Source organism: Octopus sinensis, linkage group LG7, assembly GCF_006345805.1.
Source record: "Octopus sinensis linkage group LG7, ASM634580v1, whole genome shotgun sequence".
NCBI classification, from domain to species: domain Eukaryota; kingdom Metazoa; phylum Mollusca; class Cephalopoda; order Octopoda; family Octopodidae; genus Octopus; species Octopus sinensis.
In genome coordinates, this window is record NC_043003.1 from 2,802,676 (window position 1) to 2,824,631 (window position 21,956).

The 21,956-nt window shown below is 39.6% G+C and overlaps 1 protein-coding gene across 1 annotated transcript in view; it reads right to left on the reverse strand.

Annotated features, from left to right (window-relative positions):
- LOC115214004 (probable proline--tRNA ligase, mitochondrial) overlaps window positions 1-19,606 on the reverse strand; it is a 45,021-nt gene extending 25,415 nt beyond the window's left edge. The window contains exon 1 of the mRNA XM_029783018.2: window positions 19,261-19,606. Coding sequence (XP_029638878.1) covers window positions 19,261-19,449 — 189 coding nt within the window. The 5' untranslated portion in view covers window positions 19,450-19,606. The remainder of the gene's footprint in view (window positions 1-19,260) is intronic.
- Between the last annotated feature and the right edge of the window lie 2,350 nt (window positions 19,607-21,956).

The following is a 21,956-nucleotide window of genomic DNA, read 5'->3' on the forward strand; positions in this document are numbered from 1 at the left end:
ATCTAACACATGCCAGCATGGAAAACGGATGTCCAATGATGATGATGATGATGTGGCCCAAGGTTTCATTATGTCTGCACAATCTTTTTGCAGTAAATTAATGTTTCTCTCTGTTCTGCTGGCCGTTGCCTTTGCAGTTTCTCTCAACTTCATTTCTCTCTTTTTCTTTCTTTCTCTCTCTTCTTCTTCTTTCTCTCACTCAGTAATTAATCGACGGTTCTTTGTTGTAGTTTGTCTTCTTCCCCCCACCCCACCACTTTCTGTGTCTTTCTCTTTCAAGTCCTCCCCCTTCTCCTCTCAATCACAACTCCCTCAATGCCAGTTGGAAATGTTTCAACAGAAAACGCATTAGTTTTCTATTTACTTTGATAAGAGAACATCGTCATGAATTGATTCCAGCCAAGTAATTACTTACACACACACACACACACACGTGTGTGTGTGTGTGTGTGTGTATGCATGTGCATAAGTGTGTGCAGTGTATATTGAATTTGTATATTTTGTGACACAAAAACAAAAAGGCTCAAAACCCTTCTGCTTGAAGTTCATGGAACCTAACACACACACACACACACACACACACACACACACACACACACACACACACACAGCCATCTATGGATCATAGTTAATGTAAATACATCATCAGTGAAAGGCAAATCGACTGCTGTATTCATCTCTTAGAACAAGCAGTATTTTTAAATACAGCACATTCACATCTCATCAACTATGATACACAGATAGCTATTTTAACCACAGATGGCTATTTTAACCACAGATGGCTATTTTAACCACAGATGGCTATTTTAACCACAGATGGCTATTTTAACCACAGATAGCTATTTTAACCACAGATGGCTATTTTAACCACAGATGGCTATTTTAACCACAGATGGCTATTTTAACCACAGATGGCTATTTTAACCACAGATGGCTATTTTAACCACAGATGGCTATTTTAACCACAGATAGCTATTTTAACCACAGATGGCTATTTTAACCACAGATAGCTATTTTAACCACAGATGGCTATTTTAACCACAGATGGCTATTTTAACCACAGATGGCTATTTTAACCACAGATGGCTATTTTAACCACAGATGGCTATTTTAACCACAGATGGCTATTTTTACCACAGATAGCTATTTTAACCACAGATGGCTATTTTAACCACAGATGGCTATTTTAACCATAGATGGCTATTTTAACCACAGATGGCTATTTTAACCATAGATAGCTATTTTAACCACAGATGGCTATTTTAACCATAGATAGCTATTTTAACCACAGATAGCTATTTTAACCACAGATGGCTATTTTAACCACAGATGGCTATTTTAACCACAGATGGCTATTTTAACCATAGATGGCTATTTTAACCATAGATGGCTATTTTAACCATAGATGGCTATTTTAACCACAGATGGCTATTTTAACCATAGATAGCTATTTTAACCACAGATGGCTATTTTAACCATAGATAGCTATTTTAACCACAGATAGCTATTTTAACCACAGATGGCTATTTTAACCATAGATGGCTATTTTAACCATAGATGGCTATTTTAACCATAGATGGCTATTTTAACCACAGATGGCTATTTTAACCATAGATAGCTATTTTAACCACAGATGGCTATTTTAACCATAGATGGCTATTTTAACCATAGATAGCTATTTTAACCACAGATGGCTATTTTAACCATAGATAGCTATTTTAACCATAGATGGCTATTTTAACCATAGATGGCTATTTTAACCATAGATAGCTATTTTAACCACAGATGGCTATTTTAACCATAGATAGCTATTTTAACCATAGATGGCTATTTTAACCATAGATAGCTATTTTAACCACAGATGGCTATTTTAACCATAGATGGCTATTTTAACCATAGATGGCTATTTTAACCACAGATGGCTATTTTAACCACAGATGGCTATTTTAACCATAGATAGCTATTTTAACCACAGATGGCTATTTTAACCATAGATGGCTATTTTAACCATAGATGGCTATTTTAACCACAGATGGCTATTTTAACCATAGATAGCTATTTTAACCATAGATGGCTATTTTAACCATAGATGGCTATTTTAACCATAGATAGCTATTTTAACCACAGATGGCTATTTTAACCATAGATAGCTATTTTAACCATAGATGGCTATTTTAACCATAGATAGCTATTTTAACCACAGATGGCTATTTTAACCATAGATGGCTATTTTAACCATAGATGGCTATTTTAACCATAGATGGCTATTTTAACCATAGATGGCTATTTTAACCATAGATAGCTATTTTAAACACAGATGGCTATTTTAACCATAGATGGCTATTTTAACCATAGATGGCTATTTTAACCACAGATGGCTATTTTAACCACAGATGGCTATTTTAACCATAGATAGCTATTTTAACCACAGATGGCTATTTTAACCATAGATGGCTATTTTAACCATAGATGGCTATTTTAACCACAGATGGCTATTTTAACCATAGATAGCTATTTTAACCATAGATGGCTATTTTAACCATAGATGGCTATTTTAACCATAGATAGCTATTTTAACCACAGATGGCTATTTTAACCATAGATAGCTATTTTAACCATAGATGGCTATTTTAACCATAGATAGCTATTTTAACCACAGATGGCTATTTTAACCACAGATGGCTATTTTAACCATAGATGGCTATTTTAACCATAGATGGCTATTTTAACCATAGATGGCTATTTTAACCATAGATAGCTATTTTAACCACAGATGGCTATTTTAACCATAGATAGCTATTTTAACCATAGATGGCTATTTTAACCATAGATGGCTATTTTAACCATAGATAGCTATTTTAACCACAGATGGCTATTTTAACCATAGATAGCTATTTTAACCATAGATGGCTATTTTAACCATAGATGGCTATTTTAACCATAGATAGCTATTTTAACCACAGATGGCTATTTTAACCATAGATAGCTATTTTAACCATAGATGGCTATTTTAACCATAGATAGCTATTTTAACCATAGATGGCTATTTTAACCATAGATAGCTATTTTAACCATAGATGGCTATTTTAACCATAGATAGCTATTTTAACCACAGATGGCTATTTTAACCATAGATGGCTATTTTAACCATAGATGGCTATTTTAACCACAGATAGCTATTTTAACCATAGATAGCTATTTTAACCACAGATGGCTATTTTAACCATAGATGGCTATTTTAACCACAGATAGCTATTTTAACCATAGATAGCTATTTTAACCATAGATAGCTATTTTAACCATAGATGGCTATTTTAACCATAGATGGCTATTTTAACCATAGATGGCTGTTTTAACCATAGATGGCTATTTTAACCACAGATAGCTATTTTAACCATAGATAGCTATTTTAACCACAGATGGCTATTTTAACCATAGATGGCTATTTTAACCACAGATAGCTATTTTAACCATAGATAGCTATTTTAACCATAGATAGCTATTTTAACCGTAGATGGCTATTTTAACCACAGATGGCTATTTTAACCATAGATGGCTATTTTAACCATAGATAGCTATTTTAACCATAGATGGCTATTTTAACCATAGATGGCTATTTTAACCACAGATAGCTATTTTAACCATAGATAGCTATTTTAACCACAGATGGCTATTTTAACCATAGATGGCTATTTTAACCACAGATGGCTATTTTAACCATAGATGGCTATTTTAACCACAGATAGCTATTTTAACCATAGATGGCTATTTTAACCATAGATAGCTATTTTAACCATAGATAGCTATTTTAACCATAGATGGCTATTTTAACCATAGATGGCTATTTTAACCACAGATAGCTATTTTAACCATAGATAGCTATTTTAACCATAGATGGCTATTTTAACCATAGATAGCTATTTTAACCACAGATGGCTATTTTAACCATAGATGGCTATTTTAACCACAGATAGCTATTTTAACCACAGATGGCTATTTTAACCATAGATGGCTATTTTAACCATAGATAGCTATTTTAACCATAGATGGCTATTTTAACCATAGATGGCTATTTTAACCACAGATAGCTATTTTAACCATAGATAGCTATTTTAACCACAGATGGCTATTTTAACCATAGATGGCTATTTTAACCACAGATGGCTATTTTAACCATAGATAGCTATTTTAACCACAGATGGCTATTTTAACCATAGATGGCTATTTTAACCATAGATAGCTATTTTAACCATAGATAGCTATTTTAACCATAGATGGCTATTTTAACCACAGATGGCTATTTTAACCATAGATGGCTATTTTAACCATAGATAGCTATTTTAACCATAGATGGCTATTTTAACCATAGATGGCTATTTTAACCACAGATAGCTATTTTAACCATAGATAGCTATTTTAACCACAGATGGCTATTTTACCATAGATGGCTATTTTAACACAGATGGCTATTTTACCATAGATGGCTATTTTAACCATAGATGGCTATTTTAACCACAGATGGCTATTTTAACCACAGATAGCTATTTTAACCATAGATAGCTATTTTAACCACAGATGGCTATTTTAACCATAGATGGCTATTTTAACCACAGATAGCTATTTTAACCATAGATAGCTATTTTAACCACAGATGGCTATTTTAACCATAGATGGCTATTTTAACCACAGATAGCTATTTTAACCATAGATAGCTATTTTAACCATAGATAGCTATTTTAACCACAGATGGCTATTTTAACCATAGATGGCTATTTTAACCACAGATAGCTATTTTAACCATAGATAGCTATTTTAACCACAGATGGCTATTTTAACCATAGATGGCTATTTTAACCACAGATAGCTATTTTAACCATAGATAGCTATTTTAACCATAGATGGCTATTTTAACCATAGATGGCTATTTTAACCACAGATAGCTATTTTAACCATAGATAGCTATTTTAACCACAGATGGCTATTTTAACCATAGATGGCTATTTTAACCACAGATAGCTATTTTAACCATAGATAGCTATTTTAACCACAGATGGCTATTTTAACCATAGATGGCTATTTTAACCACAGATAGCTATTTTAACCATAGATAGCTATTTTAACCATAGATAGCTATTTTAACCATAGATGGCTATTTTAACCACAGATGGCTATTTTAACCATAGATAGCTATTTTAACCATAGATAGCTATTTTAACCATAGATGGCTATTTTAACCACAGATGGCTATTTTAACCATAGATGGCTATTTTAACCACAGATAGCTATTTTAACCATAGATAGCTATTTTAACCACAGATGGCTATTTTAACCATAGATGGCTATTTTAACCACAGATAGCTATTTTAACCATAGATAGCTATTTTAACCACAGATGGCTATTTTAACCACAGACAGTTATTTTAACCACAGATGGCTGTTTTAACCACAAATGGCTATCTTAACCACAGATGACTATTTTAACTTAATTTTACTTCTATTGCATTTAATGGACTCTGTGTTAGTTATTTAATTTTTTGGCTCAAAAAGTAAAAAGCAAGGCTATGTAGGGGGACATGGAGTTATGTACAGGGTGGTGTTCATGTAAAGAGTTCAGGCCACTTGAGGTCAAGGGAGACTTTGAACCGAGCGGTCGTCGGCATCTTCACCATCTCGTCTGGCAGCTTATTCCACGGATCCGCAACCTGTGTGTGTGTGGTGTGTGTAATTCTTTTTAACTTGGGCAAAAAGCCAGCAATTCTGAGGGGAGGGGTAAGGTAATTCTACCAATCCCAGTATTCAACTGGTACTTTTTTCATCCACCCTGAAAGGATGAAAGACAAAGCTGACCTTGACAGCATTTGAACTTATAAAGTGAAGAACCAGAAGAAACACACACGTGATTACAGTTGATGTAGAAAGATAAACCTGGCAAGCAGTTGCATGCTAGCATGGGCTGGACAGTTTGACGAGGGCTGGTCAGCTGGAAGGCTGCACCAGACTCCAATCTGATTTGGCATGGTTTTCAATGGCTGGATGCCCTTACCTGATGCCAACCACTCTGAGGGTGTAATGGGTGCTTTTATGTGCCACTGGCACAGGTGCCAATTTGCATGACACCAGTATCTACCACGACTGCAGTTTTGCTCGGCTTGATGGGTCTTCTTCTCAAGCACAGACATAATACCAAAAGTCTTGGTCATTCCTCATTGCCTCTATGAGGCCCAACACTCAAAAGGTGCTTTTCATGTCCCACCGGCATCGGACACTTTGCCTCCATGAGGTCCAATGCTCAAAAGGTGCCTTTTATGTGCCACCAGCATTGGTGCCAGTTATATGACACCAGCATCAGCCACAACTATGATTTCACTTAGCTTGACGAGTCTTCTCAAGCACAGCATATCACCATATATATATATATATATATATATATATATATATATATATATATATATATATATATATATATATCATCATCATCATCATTGTTTAAGGTCCATTTTCCATGTTAGCATGGGTTGGATGGTTCCACCAGGGTCTGAGAAGCCAGGAGGCTGCACCAGGCTCCAGTCTGATCTGGCAGTGTTTCTACAGCTGGATGCCCTTCTTAACGCCAACCACTCCGTGAGTGCAGTGGGTGCTTATGTGCCACCGGCACAGGAGCCAGAGCAGGCTGGCAATGACCACGATCGGTTGGTGCTTTTTACGTGCCACTGGCACGGACACCAGTCAAGATGGCACTGGCATTGGCCACGTTCAGATGGTGCTTTTTACATACCACCAGCACGAGTATGACAACTACAATTTCCATTTGATTTTTATTTTGATGTTGATGTACTTGACTCAACAGGTCTCCTCAAGCACAGCAGGTCACCCTACGACCCAAGGTAAGCACAGCAGGCCAGCCTGTGAGCCATGAACTCACTTCATTTGTCGGGTCTTCACAGTCACATCATATCTTCAGAGGTCTCGGTCTTTCGTCATTGCCTCTATGAGACCCAATGTTCGAAGGTCATGCTTGACCACCTCATCCCATGTCTTCCTGGGTCTACCTCTACCCCAGATTCCTTCAACTGTTTGGGAGTGGCACTTCTTCACACATCTCTCTTCATCCAACCATAGTACATGACCATATATATATATATATATATATCATCATCATCATCATCATTTAGCGTCCGCTTTCCATGCTAGCATGGGTTGGACGGTTCAACTGGGGTCTGGGAAGCCAGAAGGCTGCACCAGGCCCAGTCTGATCTGGCAGTGTTTCTATGGCTGGATGCCCTTCCTAATGCCAACCACTCCATGAGTGTAGTGGGTGCTTTTTACGTGCCACTGGCACAGGGGCCAGACGGGGCTGGCAAACGGCCACGGACAGATGGTGCTTTTTACGTGCCACCGACACGGAGGCCAGTCGGGGCGGCATATATATATATATATATATAATATATATATATATATATTATGTTAGTTGGTTCATTGGTTGACTTCCCACTTTGCATTGTAAAGAGAAAGAGAGAGAGAGAGGAGACAAGTGGACATACTAGACTTGGTTGCAGTCAATGAATAAAAGAATGCCCCCCTCCCCACACACACAATGAAAAAGAAAGAATCGCTGAGACAGACGGGGAGGAGAAGTAAATTACAGAATAGTTGGCTGTAACTGAAAAAGGCTCTGCAATCGTCGATATTTATTGTAATGAATATTCCTGCTTTTCAAACGAGTTGTTCATTAGCTGAATAAATTCTTTTGCCTTAATCACTGGGGTATTCGTTAAGTTAAGAATTTATGGCAATTGCTTCAATAATATTAATTAATACACTTTTGCTACTGTGTGCATTATCAGGAAATATAGCGTACATACAATATTTATGATTTATCTTTTATGAAATTACCCATGTTGGTAGAAGTTTACTTTCAAAGTAACACTCTAGTACGTATGGGTGTGTGTGTGGCACTCCGTCGGTTATGATGATGAGGGTTCCAGTTGATCCGATCAACGGAACAGCCTGCTCATGAAATTAACATGCAAGTGGCTGAGCACTCCACAGACACACCTATTTCTTTACTACTCACAAGGGGCCAAACACAGAGAGAACAAACAAGGACAGACAAACAGATTAAGTCAATTATATCGACCCCAGTAACTGGTACTTAATTTATCAACCCCGAAAGGAAGAAAGGCAGAGTCGAGCTCGGCTGAATTTGAACTCAGAACGTAACGGCAGACGAAATATGGCTACGCATTTCGCCCGGTGTTCTAACGTTTCTGCCAGCTCGCCACTCCACAGACACACTTACCATTAATGTAGTTCTCAAGTAGATTCAGTGTGACACAGAATGCGACGAGGCTGGCCCCTTTCAATTACTGGTACAACTCATTTTTGCCGGCTTGAAGCAAGGTGAAATAAAGTGTCTTGCATCGCCGGGAATTGAACCCACAACCTTATGATCATGAGCCAAATACCCTAACCACCGAACCATGTGCCTTCACACACACACACACACACACACACGTGCAATCGTACTTTCACCTCCTTCAATATTACACCCCACTTACTCGAGGGGATCTTGTTTTGCACATACAGGGGGACATCACTAGTGCAGGAGCCATGAAAAAAAGCACCCATTACACTCTGTAAAGTGGTTGGCATCAGGAAGGGCATCCAGCTGCGGAAACTATGCCGAAGCAGACATCGGAGCTTGGCACTGTCCTCTGGTTATCACTTTCGGTTGGATTGTCCAGCCCATGCCAAAATGGGAAAAGGGACATTGATGATGATGACGACGACGACGATGATGGTGGTGGTGGTGGTGGTGATATGTGTTTATATTTCTGCCGTATATAAGGTAAACAAGATAAGAAAGTTACATAACCAAAACTAAGATTTTGATCAGTTGCCCTTTTTTTTGGTTGATAGTAATCACTCCGCTGACGTACACAGCCAGCCGAGGGAACAGAACTTGGATGTGGCTAAGTAATCGTCCTGATATATAACACACACACACACACACAGAGAAAGGTATCTAATATTTTGGCTATAAAAGAGGAGGAAAGTTTGTGTTTTCAGGAAATAGTCCACTTAATGAAAATAAATCATTTAAACCCCAAAATTGTATTTAACAAATCTGAACAACAAAATGAATTTAAGTACAATTGTTTTTATCACAGAATTACAATTGACACATCATTTTTTATCTTCCTTTGTAAAGAATAAGTTTCTGATCTTTAATAAAAGCACGTAACTCTATAAGGATTAAAAGCAGCCACTAATCCCACAGTTATATCGAAAACTGCTAACCCCTTAATGGTTTTTAACAGAATAATTTTGGCCACTCACTTTTAATTAACCCTTTTGATGGTTGGGTTTTCGTTCCATCTAATGTGACTCTGCTCAGAAGTCTGTAAATGTTGTTATGGTAGGAACCCAGTAATGGAACAAAGGTGACCTACATGCATCTGCGTGGGTTGCATGTTAGCTGTTAACCCTGATGAGGAAAACTCTTGAACAGCGATATGTTAGAACCAGTGCAATGTGTTGGTGCTGTGTAGATGTTGTTGATGACGTGGGTGAGAGACATCATGGTAACAACGAAGATGGTGGTCGCTGTAATGTGGTCAGTGGTTAGACCTTAGAAGGTCTGGAACCAACAGACTAGACGGAGGTGAGTTTTTATAGCTGATGGTAGGCTCAAATGCAATTTAGAAAAGAATGGCTCACATGATTTATTTGGAGACTGTGGTTGGTTGGGTTGCATATTGGCACGTGATAAAGAGACAAATTGTGACAATATCAACCAATCAGAGTTGTAGATACAACAGGGTCCAAAACAGCACCCAAAGGTTAGCTATTATCTGCTACATTCATATGTATTTATATACGAGGGTGGGTCAAAAAGTATTGCCATTTTGTTTAGGACAGGTATAATTACCAACACAGGAACATGTATCATACATCAAAATGAAGCTGGTCCTCTGTGGATCACATCCCTACTTCTCAACATAGTCACCGTTTCTCTCAATAGCAATGTTCCACCTTCGAATGAGAGCATGTATCCCTGACCCGTAAAATTCTGTTGACTGTTCTTTGAGCCACTTCTTCACTACCTCCACACTCACCAGATTTAGCGCCTTCAGACTATCATCTCTTCAGCACCATGAAAGAGGGTTTGAGAGGCAAACATTATTCCAGTGACAAGGAAGTGGAAACTGTAGTGAAGAAGTGGCTCAAAGAACAGTCAACAGAATTTTACGGGTCAGGGATACATGCTCTCATTCGAAGGTGGAACATTGCTATTGAGAGAAACGGTGACTATGTTGAGAAGTAGGGATGTGATCCACAAAGGACCAGCTTCATTTTGATGTATGATACATGTTCCTGTGTTGGTAATTATACCTGTCCTAAACAAAATGACATTACTTTTTGACCCACCCTCGTATAATAGAGAGGAAGTTCACTACAGTTCGCTACAACCCCATTGTCAGTTCTAATTGCATTAGAAATTAGTTCAATACCCTTTTCAACTCCCTTACCAGCATCACCATTAACCTGGGGTCTTTCCAATGTGCTCCTATTCTTTCCTACATCAGTCAAGTTTCTTATTGGTTTCATTTGGTCAGCAGGGACCAAAACAATTTCCTTACACTATTTAGTAATTAGGGCAATGTTTATTCATGTCATTACCATAATAAAGATAATATTCTTGAAATCACAAGTGCTTTCATTATAGAGCGGTACTTTATTCTCAGCTGCGTTATTGGCTTCAAATTTTGGCAGAAGGCCAACAATTTCGGGGATGTGAGTAAGCCAATTACATCGATTCCAAAAGGGCACACGGCAAAGACAACCTTGACTTGCCACCTTCTCAACTGTGTAGTTAACCATCATTACACACAGACCAAGCTTTTAAACTGAATGAGGTAACACACAATAAATTATGGTTTATACTAAAAAGAGGAAATCACAACTACCTCAAAGTTAGGGAAAAAGCCTTTTTATCTATATTTTATAGGTATCACCAATTTGTCTGTTTCTATTTTGATAGTAAGGTAAAGTTAACAAACTCTGCAAGCACCATTCAAGTGTGGTCGATGCCAGTACTGCCTGACTGGCCCTTGTGCCGGTGGCATGTAAAAAATACCCACTACACTCTCAGAGTGGTTGGCGTTAGGAAGGGCATCCAGTTGTAGAAACTCTGCCAGTTCAGATTGGAGCCTGGTGCAGCTTACTGGCTTGCCAACCCTTAGTCAAACTGTCCAACCCATGCCAGCATGGAAAGCAGACGTTAAACAATGATGATGATGATGATGATAACATTACTATCCGTCCATTTCTACCCACTGTTCCTAGAAGGATCATGAAGGTAGAGTCCTTAGACACCTCCTCCACAGAATCCTATCAGAAGCAACCACTATTACACTTTCCGTTTGGATTCCTAAGCATGACCAACTGAGTCTACGGACATTATCCATCCTGTTGTTGCTCTGCCCTGGGTCTCCTGCTGGTTGGCTCAGCCAGAAGAATCCATTTTGTGATTCCTTTCTGTGACATTCTAATCACACGTGTGATCACATGGCTGTCATAAAATTCACAAGCATCGTCTGGCATTCAAAGAATTTATGAAAGAAAATCCAACTTTGTTATTGGAGCTCATCCGCTTGAAACATGGAATGATATCAACCAATAGCAAAAAAATATCCAACATTAGTCATGTGTCTACAGGAATTACCAAGTGTGATGGCATATAAGATACACTTTGAAAAGAAAATCCCCCTGGGTAGTGCAGTATGCATGGCTGGACCTCCCGTTAGCTAAGCCTGTCCCTGATGCTCACTTTTCCTGCATAAACACTGTTGAAATTGCAGTGCATCTTCTATGCCATCAAATATGGTGTCCCTTCCTTTGTACAAAAACCCTTCTTGATCAAATCATGGCAGCCATTGTAATTATGTCCCTGTTGGTTGTACGTCAGCAAGCAAAGGGCTTTAAGGGCTTTAGTTGAAGCATGACCAGAAGTGATACATTTCACCTGAGCTCTCAGTATATTCTTTTCTACTCTAGGCACAAGGCTCGAAATATTTGGGGGAGGGGGCCAGTCAATTAGAGTGACCCTAGTATGCAACTGGTACTTAATTTATTGACCCCAAAAGGATGAAAGATAAAGTCAACCTCGGCGGAATTTGAACTCACAGCGTAAAGACAAATGAAATACCACTATGTATTTCACCCGGCATGCTAATGTTTCCGCCAGCTCCCTGTCTTTAGCTCTCAGTATATGTTGAACGAGGGTTTCATAAAACTGCCTTCATCTATGTTTCCTGACATTATTTAAGTTCATCACAGACTCTTCAGAGTAGGATGATATCTAAGTTCTGTTTGGAAGTGTTGACACCCAATCCATGTTTTCCCTAATAATTCAGAGGTGTATACTGAGGAGCTGTGGCCTTTTGAAACCCAGATTTTGTTGTTCTTTGTTTTTATCCAAGAAAGAAAGAGAGCAGGACTCTTGGAATTATGCAATATCAAGTTCAGGGATTTGTACAACTTTCAAGATTTTCTTGATGTAAATGACTGCTGACCAATTCCTTGTTCATTCCAAGAAATTGATTCAAAATTCGCTTTTCAGTATTTCATCTGATGTATGGGACCAATCTTGTTTCCTTTAGATCTTTTGATTACCCACAATCCAGTAGATTGCAGCAAGAGTCTAGAGAACTGAGGACAAAGGTCTTTCACAGATTAACATTTTCTATTTTGGCTCAGAATGTTTACAGGATCTGTCGCACCTTTCTGCACAATTTTACCATTTTTGTAATATATGAATGGACAATGAAGAGTTGCTTATTACAATTCCAAACCCCAAAGATTTTGGAATTAATATTGTAATTTCTTCCAGCCCTGTGTATCCACATTACAGTGTTAGAGATTTTAGAACTTTCCCACCTTGAATTTCATGTTTCTGTGCACAGCACTGAGGTCCACAGGCAGTTTCTTCATTTCTTGAGGTCACAGATCACAACTGGCAGCCTATCATCTTATGATCAATTTTGTCAAAGGTATTGGTAAAGTATAAACATGCCACAATTACAACTGATTAGGTGTATAACCGATTTAACATTTGGCCACAATGCCACAGCACTTGTGTGAGCCAGCTTCCATCAGGGTGGAAACCATGTTAGGTATCATTTAGTAAGTTATTTTTCTGCTCACAGATATTCAGTTTCCCTTTGATAATTCATTCCATGATGCAGGTATCACCATGTAATTTTGGATTCATTCCCACAGCACCATGAATGAGTGTTTTGTTCTCTACTATCATCTCAAGCTGACCACTGCCTTGTCAATTGAGTGATGTGTCTCTGTCCGTTACGTTTTTATGTTCGTTAACTCCTCCTAAACCATTGGTGTAAGGACAACAAAACTCAAACCAGCAACTCCCCATGTCCTAAGGGGATCTATTTTTTTAAAGGTTGCCTAATTGGGGCCCTACTGACCTCTTATTTTTACTGCATTTTAAACTAAATACATGGCATTGGCGACCAGATCAGAGAAATGTCAATAAATTTCATACCATGAACTCCCAAGGAGCATTGTAAAGAGGTTTAATTTCCGAAGGGCCGCTTAAATGGGGTCTACTGATCCCTACTATCTTTACTGCATTTACCTTGCTCCTATGCTTATTAATTAAACTATGATCATCATCAGTGCTTAGCACATCTGCAGAAATAAGTTTGGACATTTCTAAATACCTTCATGTACATTCAAGGTGAGATAAAGAGCTATAACAGGTACGCTTCAAGTGTGATAGTGTGGATATTTATATTTTGTAGTTTATGAAATTTATGTCTACTGTATATATGTTAGTTAGTTAGTTAGTTAATTTGGCTCAAAAGCAAATAGCAAGGCCATGTAGGGGGACATGGAGTTAAGTACAGGGTGGTGTTCATGTAAAGAGTTCAGGCCACTTGAGGTCCAGGGAGGCTTTGAACAAAGCGGTCGTCGGCATCTTCACCATCTCGTCTGGCAGCTTGTTCCACGGATCCGCAACCCGGACGGAGAAAGCTACTCTCCTTCGATTGAGATGAAATCGTCGCAGGTAGAGCTTTTCGGAATGACCCCGCAGCCGACGCTCCGGAGCAGGAGTGAAGAACAGCTCTTTCGAGAGGTTACACTTCCCGCTTATGATGTGGGCGAGAATGAGATCACCACGGCGGCGGCGTTTTTCAAGAGAATAAAGGTCGAGCGTCCTCAGCCTTTCTTCGTAGGACAAATTTTTGAGACCATGAACCATGCGGGTAGCCAGCCTCTGGACTCTTTCGAGGTGCTGTATGTTTTTGAGGAGATAAGGAGAAGAGGCTTGAATCCCATACTCCAATATGGGTCTCACCAGCGTGACATAGAGTGGCAGGAATATGGCTGCTGTGAGCATTCCGAATGACCGTCGAATCAAAAACAGAATTCCGCGCGCTTTGTTGGCAGCATGGACGCACTGGGCCGAAGGCGAAAAGGAGGAATCCACCAAGATACCCAGGTCCTTTACCTGATCGGTCCTCTCCAGCAGCAGACGACCCGGCTCGAAATCAAGTTGAGTTGCAGGAGTAGAGCCGACAGGCAGCTGACAGCACTTTGACACGTATATATATATATATATATATATACATACACATTATGATTTCACTTAGGCATAGCAATACTATTAACCAGTCGTTAGAACTCAAGATATTTATGCTTTACAGTAAAGCATTAGGAAAGTACAGAGCATAATATCTATTAATGAATGACAAAAGCTGACTGCTTCTGCAATGAGAAGCATTGCACTCAGAGCTGAGCAGTTGTGCAACATCGTACAGCTTCCTTGGAGCTATTAAAAGCATTCAGATTTGGAGGTGTTGCTTCTTACAGCAGAAACAACTGTAAGCTAATGAAGGGGATTCTGTAACTCCTGCTCTTTTATCATTTGTTAATTGACACACACACTCACATACGTAAGTAACTTTGAATTCGGTAACTAAATTATTTTTACTGCAACAAAATGTAAAACTATGTAGCAAGGCTTTGACCAGACAAAAGAACCTTATGCACCTGAATTATATTCTTTAAAAAGCAGGACTAGTTCTGTGAACTTCATTATATCGCCATAAAAGGCACAAATGCCTACATCATTATCACCCATTGTCCATGCTGGCATGGGTTGGATGGTTTGACTGGGCTGGCACACTGGAAGACTGTGCCAGGTCCCAGTCTGATTTGGCTTAGTTTTCTACAGCTGGATGCCCTTCTTAACGCCAACCATTTCGAGTGTAATGGGTGTTTTTATGTGCCACCGGCATGGGTGCCATTTGCGTGACACTGGTATCTGGCACGACTGTGATTTTGCTCAGCTTGATGGGTCTTCTCAAACATGATATAATGCCAAAGGTCTTGGTCATTGCCTCTGTAAGGCCCAACACTTGAAAGGAGCTCGGCCACTTTACCCCCATGGGGTCCAATGCTTGAAAGGAACTCAGTCACCTTGCCTTTGTGAGGCCTAACACTCATAAGCAACTCAGCCACTTGCCTCCATGAGGCCCAATGCTTGAAAGGGATTCAGCCACTTGCCTCAATGAGGCCCAACGCTTGAAAGGAACTCAGCCATTTGCTTTCAAGCATTAGACCTCATGGGGCAAGTGGCTGAGTCCCTTTCGAGCATTGGGCCTCGTTGGAGGCATGTTTATTGATCAATCAGTATTGGCTGGCATATTAGAGGGGCAGTATTAAAGAAAAGTTATGTAAATTCCTTCCAAACTGCATTTGTGAAGGTTCTAGAAGCTTTGCCTCGAGTTATAAAAAAACTGAAGTATTGAACCCTCAAACAGAGCTACCTGAGACTCTACATAGAACTCTGTTGCTCAGTTCCAAAAAATATTCTCTCACTTCCTTCTACTTGCTGCTTGTCTCAACTATACACGTATACCACATAACAACATCAACTGAAACACGATTTCTATTTTATGTGCTGTAAATAAGTATCATCATCATCGTTTAATGTCCGTTTTCCATGCTAGCATGGGTTTGACGGTTCGACTGAGGTCTGGGAAGCCAGGAGGCTGCACAAGGCCCAGTCTGATCTAGTAGTGTTTCTACTGCTGGATGCCCTTCCTAACGCCAACCATTCCGTGAGTGTAGTGGGTGCTTTTTATGTGCCAGGCGAGGCTAGCAACGGCCACGATCGGTTGGTGCTTTTCACGTGCCACCAGCATGGAGGCCAGTCGAAGTGGGGCTGGCAACGGCTACGTTCGGATGGTTCTTTTACGTGCCACCGGCACCGGTATCACAACTACAATTTCCATAATTCTTCTGTACATATGTAAAATATATAATCTGTTTCAAATAATACATTTTTGGAAACACACATCACTTCTTGATGGGTCATTCACATCTTAGAATGCAGCCTCTAACCTTCTGCCTCATTACCACAATCAACACAATAATATCCTCATTATATATTCCCGTTCCATGATGACATGGATTGAACAGGTCAATATTGTTCGAGTCAATTTTTATTCAGAGCAATTTCCCTCCTAATCATCATCATTTAATGTCTGCTTTCCATGCTGGCATGGTTTAGGCAGCTGGATGCCCTTCCTAACAGCGAACACTCTACAGAGTGTACTGGGTGCTTTTTACGTGGTACCAGTCACCAAGTAACTTGCAGGACAAGGCCTTTCAATGGAGGTGGGAGAGTAATATTGATAGGCAGAAAAAGGAGTCTTGCATTAGAGTGGAAACATGGCTGCTTCAGGTGGGGAGAGTGGAGAGCGAGGGGTGAGTGTGAGGAAGAAGATGGTGGTGACAGTGAGTGCAACAGGGACTGGAGGGGGGGTAAGTTAACAAGATTGCAAAATGTGAGTGGTAGATGGAGGGGGTGTTAGGAGGATATGCTGTGGAGAAGCGAGTCAATGGGGACATCCTGTGTACAGGTAGCCATGTGAGGGATTAGTATGGGGGGGGGGGCTGAGAATGCAGAAGTTGGTAAGCATGGGTAGAGGGAAGATGGGTTGAGGGGGAGGTTTGTCAAGGAAAGATTGTGTTGGAGGGTAGGGGCACGAACATAAAGGACATGCTTTTATAACCTCAACTCTACTTAGTTGGGCAAATCTTCTCAAGCCCAGGCAAATTGCCGGTCGTCTCGGTCCTTTGTCCTCTCCTCCGTGTGGCTCCACAGCAGCAGCAAAAGTTTTCTAAAATGCTATTTTTCAAAATTCAACCCACACTTCATCATTTTACATCATTAGCGAGGATGACACTAACTTTTTATTGCCACTCCTGACATGTACAAACGAAGCACATTAATACAAAATACATGTATGAATGAATAATTAAAAGGAAACAAATTTAGATTTGGTTACTCAGACATTTAATTACTACAATTTACATTTTATTTCCCATAGAATAAAATAAAACTTGACAAAGTAATTAAATGAATGATAAATAAATTGAAACTAATTATAGTCTATCCATTCAGCAAATAGTTTTTGTTACTTTCTGCCTCAAGAACTCATAAATTTAAGACAAAGACACCCTCATTGCCCCATGCTGCTTTCATAACCTTCTTTCACATACATTTACAGGTTTTCGGTCACTTGTATGTGCACTCACTCAAATCTATGTAACCTATTCTATAAAAGGTTTTCCAGACATCCACCACGGTCCAGCTACCTGGAAGAGCCGACCTGCAGATGATGGGTTCCAATGTCTGCAATCTTCTGTCAGATACTGCCACCATGCAGATTTTTCCACATCTTCCACTTCTTTGCACAAAGACCCAATGACCAGGCGACCCACAGAGTTCAGTCATTGTCAACTTGTGTAATTTCTTTAATGAAGTTGCGTAATGGTCCTTAGACGAGAACTCAGTGGTCTCCAAGAGGATGTAGGGTCTTGATGGTCAAACTGGATGAATCCAATTTCCACCAGAGAAAGGAAATAGAATCATAAAGACAATTCTTTAGCCCCCACTTGCAATCACTCACACCCTGTAGCTTCATTCAATTGTCCACCATTACACAGTTGATCTGGTTGGTTGGGCTGGAAAGGCTCAGAAACCAAAATGTTATCACATTTGACTTTCTGGAAGAAGAAACAAAAGAATGCATTACTGTACGCAGTTGCAGAAGATGTTTATGGGAAGATGACATCCCGCGTTTAGCCAAGTGAAAGCTGTTAAGAAATTATAAAGGGTAACATGTGCAAACCCGCTTCATTCGCCCTGCATGGAAAGTAATGACGATGCGGTTGCTCCCTAAGTGGTGGTGGTCATGGAGCAACTAAATCGTTTTACTCACTCTTTTGAGGAAATAGTTCTCAAGCGGGTGAATATCTAATATATCTAGGGCACTGAGTAATGGATTGCACCCAGGTACACACGTGCCATAGCTGTGCTCGATGCACCAGGCCTACACAAGATTAACACGAAGCTATCGCCATCCTAAGCAACATAGTAAAATAAATAGCGAGCGAATAATTTATACATTACCGAGGCGATTCCTTCGGCAACGGTAGACGACGTCATTCACCTACAAAACGTTCTCTCATGACATAAAGAAGCTGTAAATACTTTTTCGACATTGGAAAGGACGAAAGGTAAAGCTGACTGCATGGGACTTGAACACACAATGCAAAATGTGATTAACTGAATAGCGTAAAGAATTTTGCTTGCAGCTCTACACCGATTCTGCTTAGATTTCTAACACTGGAACAAAGTCATGAATTATGAGAAGCAGGTTAGTGAATGAAATGAACCCGGAAGAAAGTAAGGTGTTCAGAAATAGAAGCCAGGAAACGTACGATCGAAGTAGATCAAATAAGTATCGTTCATACACCGAACTAATTCAATAGTTCATATAAAATGATTGAACTTAATTACAAAATATTAAATGTTTTAAATTACGACAGGAAAAAAGAATTACTGATGAAAAGCCGTGTAATGGCTTATTGGCCGTACTCTCCCCGCAAAATCGCGACATACGTTACATTTTTTTGCAGAGAGTGTACATTCGATTATATAATGTCAACATTATTACTTATTATTTTATCGACCCCAAAAGGATGAAAGGAAAAGTTGACCTCTGTGGAATAGCGGCAAACCAAAACAAATCTACAAGTGCTAAAAACACATTTAACATTTATTTGGAATAAATTTTGAAACGTTGATTATAAATTGTGATTTTTATGACTTTTCTAATATTTAAAAAGCAATGTCGATTATCTAAATTTCCTTACCTTGTGACTGGAACAAGAAAGCGAACTTTTAGCAGGTTGAACCATGCCGAAATTTTGGAACATTTTCGATACATAGAGTCGTTTGGGTTTGTAAAAGTTACTGGAATCTGTTGAAACATAGCGATGATTTTTGTAAATAAATACCAGCTGTCTACAAAGATTAAAGTGCTTCCTCAAATAAAGAGACATGATGATAGTCTAAAGATATTTTCCTTATAACATAATTATTATTTCTGTTGTGTTGTGGTGCGCGACTGCCATGAATACCCAGCCTCGTTCTGGGTAATACATTATCGCTTACTTACGTCTGACTAATAACCTTAATAAGACATTGAGGGCCCTTTTGTAACCCCCCCCCCTCGATTCTACTATAGACACAAGGCCTGAAATTTTAGAGGAAGAAGCTAGTCGCTTACTTCGACCTCAATTCTCAACTGGTACTTATTTTATCGACATCGAAAGGATGAATGACACAGTTGGCCTCGACGGGATTTGAACTCGGAACGTAAAGAACCAGGAGAAATGCTGCCAAGCAGTTTGCCCGACACGTTAACCATTCTATCAGCTCGTCACCTTAACAACAACAGTAGGCTCAAGGCCTGAATTTTGGTGGACAGGTGCTAGTCGACCTCGGTAGAATTTGAACTCAGAGCATAAAAATTTAGAGGAAATGCCGACCGCTAAGCATTTTATTTTTTTCTACTCTAGGCACAAGGCCCAAAATTTTGGGAGTAAGGGGCCAGTCGATTGGATCGACCCTAGTACGCAACTGGTACTTAATTTATCGACCCCGAAAGGATGAAAGGCAAAGTCGACCTCGGCAGAATTTGAACTCAGAACTTAAAGCCAAACGAAATACCTATTTCTTTATTACCCACAAGGGGCTAAACATAGAGGGGACAAAGAAAGGGATTAAATCGATTACATCGATCCCAGTGCGTAACTGGTACTTATTTAATCGACCCCGAAAGGATGAAAGGCAAAGTCGACCTCGGCGGAATTTGAACTCAGAACGTAACGGCAGGCGAAATACCTCTAAGCATTTCGCCCGGCGTGCTAACGTTTTTGCCATCTTGCCGCCTTAGACATTGGTATTCGAAAGAAGTTACCGCCAAGTATTAAAAGCATTCGATGCGTAAACTTCCAAGATAGAATTAATTACATCTCTATATATAAAACTGTAGTTGTGTGAGTGTCTGTCCCCTTCGATTTAGATTCCTAACTCCTCCCACATTTTGCGGTGCAGTTTAACCAAATTCGGGAATCTTATAGTCGTGATTCATATCGAGCCCGTCTGAGTATTAGCGCGCGTCTACGATGAGTCTACGATTTTAAAAATAATTTAACATCATTTTTTATTCCATTTTAATGCATAATTTTTCGTGTGTCGATGGCGGCGGAGTTGGCGTCCACGCTCACACCTGCACCTGTGGGGAAGGGAGTGTAAGGAAATCAACGTCGTAATGCGTTGTCAAGGAGACCAGCGTTCTTTTAGAACAACGACTTCATGGCTTGAAGACACCAAAACAGAAATGGCTAAGAAAGCCCGAATTGGCATCTATAAGGGAAGTAACTCTCTAAAAATGCTTAAATAGTTATTTACCTTACAAACCCGAGCAACGCCGGGCGATACTGCTAGTTTAATATACATCTCTATTTCTAAATTTAAATTAAAAACTGAAAATCATTTGTATTGGTTTATATTGATCTTTGTTAATTCTGTAAGGGAGTCATTGGAGCCCTAAATCGAGCACCTTTGGTGAAAACGATTCCATAACTTTGTATATTGGTTTCAAATATTAGCACGAGGCCAGCAATTTCGGAGGAGCAGGCTAAGTCAATTACATTAACCCCCAATGGTCAACTGGTACTTATTTTATCAACCGCAAAAGGATAAAAGATAAAGTCGACCTTGGCGGCATTATAACTTCGTTTATTGATTTTAAATTTTGGCACAACGTCAGCATGTTCGTGGGGAGGGGGTACGTCGATTACATCGAGCCTAGTATGCAACTGGTACTTATTTTATTGACCTTGAAAGGATGGAAGGTAAAGTCGACCTCAGTGGAATTTGAACTCAGAATGTAAAACGGGTGAAATACTGCTAAGCATCGTGCCTGGTCTACTCTTTTGACTCTTTTACTTGTTTCAGTCATTTGATTGCGGCCATGCTGGAGCAGCGCCTTTAGTTGAGCAAATCGACTCCAGGACTTATTCTTTGGAAGCCTGGTACTTATTCTATCGGTTAAGGGGACGTAAACACACCAGCATCGGTTGTCAAGCGATGTTGGGGGGACGAACAGAGACACATAAACATATACACCCACATACATACATATATATATATGTACATATATACGACGGGCTTCTTTCAGTTTCCATCTACCATATCCACTCACAAAGCTTTGGTTGGCCCGAGGCTATAGCAAAAGACACCCAAGGTGACACACAGTGGGACTGAAACTGGAATCATCTGGTTGGTAGCCGACGATTCTGTCAGCTCAAAATCTTATCTTAATTAAGTATATTAACACCTTTAATAATGGTTTGTACTTTAAGCACAAAATCAGCAATCTTGGGGAGAAGGGGTTAATCAATAGCAGTGACCGCTTGTTTGGTACTTATTTCACTGACCCTGAAAGGATGGAAGGTGAAGTCAACCTTGGCAGAATTTGAACTCAGAACATCAAGAGCCA